The 7,262-nt window shown below is 47.9% G+C and overlaps 1 protein-coding gene across 2 annotated transcripts in view; it reads left to right on the top strand.

Moving 5' to 3' along the window:
• The window catches only part of MYO1C (myosin IC), a 51,609-nt gene extending 45,231 nt beyond the window's left edge, over positions 1 to 6,378 (top strand). For both annotated transcript variants that reach the window (XM_088530019.1, XM_088530018.1), the window contains exons 24-32: positions 20 to 179; positions 548 to 631; positions 2,254 to 2,347; positions 2,452 to 2,507; positions 2,755 to 2,890; positions 4,278 to 4,348; positions 4,792 to 4,889; positions 5,105 to 5,204; positions 5,573 to 6,378. In XM_088530019.1, the coding sequence (XP_088386145.1) occupies positions 20 to 179; positions 548 to 631; positions 2,254 to 2,347; positions 2,452 to 2,507; positions 2,755 to 2,890; positions 4,278 to 4,348; positions 4,792 to 4,889; positions 5,105 to 5,204; positions 5,573 to 5,599 (826 nt within the window). In that variant the 3' untranslated portion in view covers positions 5,600 to 6,378. The remainder of the gene's footprint in view (positions 1 to 19; positions 180 to 547; positions 632 to 2,253; positions 2,348 to 2,451; positions 2,508 to 2,754; positions 2,891 to 4,277; positions 4,349 to 4,791; positions 4,890 to 5,104; positions 5,205 to 5,572) is intronic.
• The last annotated feature ends 884 nt before the right edge of the window (positions 6,379 to 7,262 follow it).

The following is a 7,262-nucleotide window of genomic DNA, read 5'->3' on the forward strand; positions in this document are numbered from 1 at the left end:
TTCTTTCCCTCCCCATCAGGTTCATTAAAGGTTTTATTTACCGGAACTACCCTCGCTGCCCAGAGAATGAGTATTTCCTTGATTACATCCGCTTTTCCTTCCTGATGAACCTTAAGCGTAATTTACCAAAGACGGTTTTGGACAAATCATGGCCAACTCCTCCTCCGTCGCTCTGTGAGGTAGGCAGCACCAGCAGACAACAAGAAGGGCTTTGTCACTTGATCAAAAATAAGATTGCAGAAACCTCCAGTTATCGTATCCAAAGTCCCCTATTGCTGGATCATAGCAAAAAAGGGAATAACCAGGTAAAGGGGAATATTCACCAGTATTTGTTCTGCGTTCTGAATCAGCTGAGAAATATTGCAGGGCGAGCTTTCTTAAAAGAGAGTAGGAAATAAACTTCCTATCATTTATTTCTAAAAAAATATTAATAAAACATTTTTAATTCAGTCTTATATTTTCTGCAAGTCCTTCTGTCTTTGCTTAGACTCTTGGGTTGACTTTGTAACTGGAGCTATTTGCCCTTATTCTCTGCCTTCCCCCTCAGGCCTCCCAGCTGCTGCGGCAGCTGTGCATGCAGAACATGGTGTGGAGCTACTGCAAGAGGATCAGCCCCGAGTGGAAGCAGCAGGTAGGGCGCAAATCTGCAACTCCTGCCCAATTACTCTGATCCTCTTGAGAGCAAAAACAGATTCTCAGAGTGGAACGAGAGGAATGAAGGGACTGTGAGAGAGGGAAAGGAATTCCTGAATGGGAAAGGAGTTCCTGAATGGGAAAGGAATTCCTGAATTCTCCTCTGCTTGGAATGTTCTCAATTTTTACCTTATAAACAAAAGACCAGAAAAGGAAAGATGGAGCTGAAGGGAATGTGTGGAAGATAAAACATCATATAAATATTTTAATATGTTATATAAACATTTGTATATTCATGCCCCTATATAATTTCTATATTGAATTGCCATGTTATTCTTCCTGTGAAAGATAAAAAAAAAATCTAAGCAGCAGGATCTTCCTGCTTGCATCATATAAAGCAGAGTGAGAATCCAGCAGGCACAGAACTAGTCTTTTTCCAAACAGGCAAGTTATGTGAATTATTATTCATATAATGGGCTGTTCCAATGTTTTTCCAGTTGAAGATGGAAAATTATATTGAAATTTGAGTCCGCTTAGTCCTAGGGGTGAGTTCTTTTCATAGTGAGAAGCTCAGCAAAGAGAGATAATGGTAAATGTATTTGTCGAGTTTAAAGGTAAATATTGATAGCTCTCAAACAGTTACAAGCTGTTTTTTTTTTTTTTTTAATATTGCATTATTGCTGAAGTATATTGCTTCTGAAAGCCAACATACTAAGCACCTGTAATGATAAACTGTAGATCAGCTAGTGTCATTAAGCCTGTCATTAAGGACACGGGATTAAAAGCTGCCATCACTAAATTGGAGGTGGAAACAGAGCAGGATGCTCCCCCAGAAGCAAACCAGCCCTGTCGAGACCGAATTTCCAATTCCTTATCTCACCTCCTGCCTACGCCGCAGTGCTGTCCGCTTGCCCTCCCAGAGCAAAGGGAATTTCTCATTTCCTTTGTTCTTCCAAGGAAACGCGGCAGGAGCTCAGGGCTCTAGTGCCAGGGCGGGGGAGTGTTCCCTCTCCCAGGGCTGGTCCTCCGGGATCCAGGATCGAGGTGACTAATGCTCTAAACGGGAGCTCCCAGGCCCGTGTGGCCCAAACGGAGTCACCCTGTGGGGCAGAGGCTGAGGCAGAGCTGAGCAGATGGGGGAGTTCCCTGACCACGTTACACAGCAGGGGCGTAATGTTTTTGTATTTTAGTAAAGATGTTGACCAGCTTAAAAGGCTTCAGGAAAAATAATATGTGAAACATGTGGGAAAGAAGGAAGAGGTTAAGAGAGTCTCTGCACTGGAAGATTTGAGACTCTTTGAGCTAAGAAAGGCAGTAACCAAATGCAGAGAAAGGTGCCACAGATCTGTAAACTCAAACCAGAACTAGGATGAAAGGTTTTGAAAGAGGGAAGAAGGCAGAAATCAGGCAGCTGAGAGACTGTTTTTCTGCCAGCCCACTCTGTAAAGAGCAGGTAGCTGTGGAAAGGATAGGGAATATTTTGTGTAATTTTCTACCTAGTATGAGTCACGGGGTCAGAACTAGAGAATTATTGTTAGTATCTTTAAGTCAAACTTTTTTTTTTTGTTTAAAAAGAGTTTTCATACTAAAAAAAGAAAAATACATCTCTTGTCCTTGCAGCTGGAACAAAAAGTGATTGCCAGTGAGATTTTTAAGGATAAAAAGGACAATTATCCTCAGAGCGTTCCTAGACTCTTCATCAACACTCGACTTGGTGAGTAGGTGCTGCATATCTGAACAGGAAGAAAGAGGGACTCATCTACTCTTTTCTTCCTAGATATTTCTCTTTCTGACACCTCCTCTTTGCTTTTCATTTAGGAAATGAGGAGATAAATGCTAAAGTCCTGCAGGCTTTAGAAAATGAAGCAATTAAGGTGAGATATGTGTCTTTTGTTACTTTTGTTAAGATCTTAGAATTAGTCAGCAGACTTGTAATCTGTATGGGAAGATTGCGCTTCCAAATAAAATGTATTAAGAATTTGCTATTAGGGTAAGGCCAGAATTCCAAGGTTTCCAACAAAGCCGGGGGGAGGTCGGTGCCGCTTGCGAGCGCTCCGGGCTGGAGCAGGGAGCTGCCCCCGCCGCAGGCTCCGGGCTCAGCCCCTGCTAACACTTTTCTAGTACGCGGTGCCGGTGACCAAGTACGACCGCAAGGGCTACAAAGCGAGATCCCGGCAGCTGCTCCTGACCCAGAACGCAGTCGTCATCGTGGAGGAATCCAAAATCAAGCAGCGGATCGACTACGCCAACCTGACAGGTGGGCCTGACACCACGCACGGGCTTGGGCTGGCTTGGTTATGGCCACGCTAAAGACTAAGGTCTTTTACCATTCAGGTAAAAGTAAAAAAAAAAATAATTTGTGTTTGTTCTGGTCAAGACTTGACCTGATCCCAATAAGCACTCTAAGGTTTGTGATGCCTGAAGCTGCAGAGGGACCTGCAAAGATCACTCAGTCTCACAGCAAAAAATCCCTCTGTACCAAAGTCCTGTCTCACTTCCACATTGAAAGGGGAATTAAGCCCTCTGTGTATTTGATACTGATGTCATAGAGGGAGTAAGAGAGGAAAACCTTGTTGGGGTGGAGAAAAACATTGTCTTTGATGCATTGTAGTCACTGCTTGGCTTTCTCATCTGAAACCTCTCAGCTGCAGCTCTCAGCATTGCTGTAGTCCTCTTTAGAGCCAGGTTTGGTGTTAAGAATTGCATTAGGGCAATGTGGAAGCACTCAGCTGTCGGCATTTAAAATGTTTTCCAAGAGCAGCCGCGCTTCAGGGGCCTGGGCCTCCCAAAAGGCACTTACTGCAGCGCGGTACAGCCGGCGGCTGAGAGCTGAACAGCTAACGCAGCGTCACGATGCTAAACAAAATCCCCAGATAAACTGGGAAGAAACAGACCCTGCTGCACCACAGCACAGTGTTCCATAATTAATCCACCTGCCCGAGGGAGGTGTTTTGGTGTTTTAGCACTCGCAGTCACGGTGTTACAGAGGGTGATCCTGTTGCTGACGCACGGCCAGGAGGCACTGCCAGCTGGCTCGGACACAGCGCTCAAATCCAGAGCCCGGAGCCGCAGCACCAGCCACCTCCCAGCAGCTCCGCAAAGACCGAGACGCCAACAGCCTTGTCCCCGGCCCAGGAATTCACAGCGCTGTGGAGCTTCCCGGAGTTGCTCCCCTACAGCTGCCCCAGCCTTTCCCACCCGCTGTGGGCAGACGCCAACAGCGAGCGCGTTGCTGCACGTGTCCCTTTCCTACTTAGCACCCCAGCAGTTACAGCCCTGATCCAGGCGCAAGTTTAGAATCAAGTGGCCGTGCGTGGGGCCAGGGCAAGTAACGTTTTAGTCGCTGGAACAGAGTCCTTGGCGCTTCTTCAAGGCCATAGTGATAAGGGCCACAAAAGCCGTGAGCGCTGTCCTCCTTTCTGATGGAGGCAGCAGAGAGTTGAGGTGTGTTCAGAGGCAGCTGAGCTGCTTTTGTCACCTCTCAGCCGCTCCATCCCTCCGCTGCTCTCCCTGCAGAGCTGCTGTGCACTTCCCCGTTTCTTGCTGTGGATTTAACAGCTGCTGCGTTCCCGGGAGAGGCCTGAAAGGCTTGTGAGGATCCCGGGATTGTGGCGGTGGCGTCAAACGGCTCCTCTCTGTTACAGGCATCTCTGTGAGCAGCCTGAGCGACAACCTGTTTGTGCTGCACGTGCACTGTGAGGACAACAAGCAGAAGGTAGCAGGACTTGCTTGATTTCCCCATCTACTGCTAGTAAGAATTAGGGCGGGGGGAAGAGAAGATCCAGCTCAAAAAGTGCTGGTGGGGGATGATTCATGGCTGAGCAGCCCCTTTACCTAACCTTGTGCCTGCTCTAACTAAGATTTTATTTTTCTTTTGCATTTACACTCAATTCATGGGCCTTACCCTGGGTCTTACCCATGAATTGAGCTATTCCTTGTCCTGATTATTGATAACACGTCAGGACCTGGGTAGTAGCTCTAGCTGCAGAGTGTGATGAGAGTGACACAGAGGCCCTGGACAACTGCAGCACCCCCATCCATGGGCTCCTCTCCTGCAGAGATGGTTTTCTGTTAATTCATAATTACTACAAATGATTTTGTCATCTAGTCTGTGAAAAGGCCCGACTGCAAACGCTCATTGTGGGTTTCCCCTCGCAGGGGGATGTTGTGCTTCAGAGCGACCACGTGATCGAGACGCTAACGAAAACAGCGATGCGGGCGGACAAAGTCAATAACGTCAACATCAATCAGGGAAGGTGAGCGAAGCCGGCCGGTTTTCTTGGGTTTGTTCTGAACAGAGGCTCTGCTTTAGCATTACAGCTCCAGGAAACCACAACCAGGGCTCCGTTTCGTCAAATGAGCTGATCTCCCTGCAACCCAGCATCGATACACAGCATCTCTTTATAAGGAAGGCGATAGAAGAGGTTGACGTTCACACGTGCTCAGTCTATTCTTACCTTTCTCTTTGCAGCATCAAATTTACAGTGGGGCAAGGCAAGGAAGGCATCATTGACTTTATATCGGGATCAGAACTGCTTATAGCCAAAGCCAAGAATGGCCACCTAACCGTGGTGAGTAGGGGCTCCTCTTGCCGAGCGGTGACCGTTCACTTGCAGGGCGCTTGGAAGGAAGCAGCGTTTCCAGTTTGTTCCCAGCGTGGCTCTCCTTCCTACCCCGTTTTCCTGCACCATGCAGCTAGGTAGAAGCTTTGAGCACAGTCACAGAACGGGGACATGAGCGAGTTGGCCGCAGGCCCTTCTGGCCTGGTGGTTCCCCCCAAGAACAGCCACGTCCAGTTCCCCAGACTAGAGGGAGCTTCACTTACCCTAGTGTAACACGCAGCTTATTCCTACCCCAAGGCTGGGGCACCAGCACGTAACAGCTCCAACTGTCACAGCACCTTCTTCAGGGCCGTTTCTAGCTCGTCTTTCTCCTGCAGGTTGCTCCTCGTTTGAATTCTCGGTGATGAAACGTGCCACGAGACCACGGCCCTTGCCATGGATCAGCCCGACTGCACCCTCGACAATTGGCTGGACAACGTTCCCAGCAAAATCCCCTTTCCTTCCTCGCTTTGCTCATTTTGTTTATTGTTACCAAAGACCTGCACTTTCAGAAAAACAAAATACAACTTGCTTTCTTGTCTTAATCTGAAAGTTCCAAAAGAAAGGCCTTCTCTTCCTTACCTTAGTGGCAAACACACGGGTCCAAGGCACTGTCTGTGAAACCGCAGCTCCCGACCCCCGCCTGCTGCGCTGGGCTTTGAGGGAGGTAGCTCTGACTCCAGGAGAGTTTAAGCTCTGATGGAAATGACCAAAATTTGTGCTTCTGTCATCAACTAAAAAAGCACAATCGCAGGAGACGAGTACTGCTGCCACGGTCAGCCAAATCAGTGAGATGCCAAACTTTATATTCAGAAAGAATGTTTTATGAAGAAGTTTGCTCTGAGACTTTTTGATGCTTTGTGTTACAATATTAAAGCCATATTGTGTAAATGAGTAAAACCCTGTAAATACTTTATAGCTAAGTATGAGAGATGCACTACAAGAAATGGAGTTGATGTGGAAACTTTGTTTTGGATTTGAATTTTATGTTGTTTTTAGTTTATGACTAGAAGGTGTTAAAAGTGAGGATCCCCCTTATGTAACTTCCTCCCTAATCTCAATCCAGGAACACTTGTTTTTAAGGCACCTCTCCCTTTCTTGCTCTATGATGTTTTTATACTGCAGTAACTTTTTCATATCCACACATCCAAACAACAAGTACCAACTCCAGGAGGTCTCCCCTCCTCTTTCCCCCGGGCTGGAACCACAGCCCTTGGGCACAGCACGTGCACAGCAGCTTCTCTCCCACCTTGTACCTGTCTGGAAGTGGCACTGCCTCTTCCCCTCCACTCAGAGCAGCACCTTCCCCATGGAGGCTTTTCCTCCTCTTTATGTTTTCAGGGATAACTGGAAGTTTGAGCTCTCACAGTAAAGCTCCACCGTGTTTATACAACCTCTCCATACTGCCTTAAAGGGGGCGAGAGGGCTACTTCAGCACTGCTGGCCTTGCCAACCAAACAGCTCCTGGCTCCTCTGCACGGAAGCATCTTCCCAAGCAAGCTGTGTCCCCGCACCCGTTACGACTCCAAGCCAGAAGGATTCGGGCTGCAGCAGAGGAAGTTGACGATCAAGCTCTTGTGTCAAGCAGCTGCCAGCTGCAGGTCGCAGCTCCAGCTCCCTCCCGAGCCCCAGACCCCAGCAGGGCTTTCGGCCTCCCCTCACAGCCCTTCGTGGTCCCCTCCACCCGCTGCAGTAGCTCCAGGCTACACGAAGCGCCCCCAACACAGCCAAACCCGCTGCCAGCGACACAAGGGGCAGAGGCTCCTTCTTTCTGGTTTCTGACATGACGCGGTATCAAACACTGCAGCAGGCCTGGAATGCTGTATACACTGTAGTATATATGCACACACCCCCCATACTACTGTATATGCTATAGTGTATATACTGTACAACGCTGTATACGCGATTATAACCTCAAGACTACGCTAAATAAATTTTTACAGTAAAAGCCACACCTTGTCTGTAGGTTTCCTCATAGCTCTTAATTTCTGAAGGGGAAGCGCTTTTTCCTCGTTTGCTTTTTCCCCT

The sequence above is a fragment of the Tinamus guttatus genome, unplaced genomic scaffold, assembly GCF_059628265.1.
Source record: "Tinamus guttatus ecotype Peru unplaced genomic scaffold, ASM5962826v1 Tinamus_guttatus_pri_ptg000356l, whole genome shotgun sequence".
NCBI classification, from domain to species: domain Eukaryota; kingdom Metazoa; phylum Chordata; class Aves; order Tinamiformes; family Tinamidae; genus Tinamus; species Tinamus guttatus.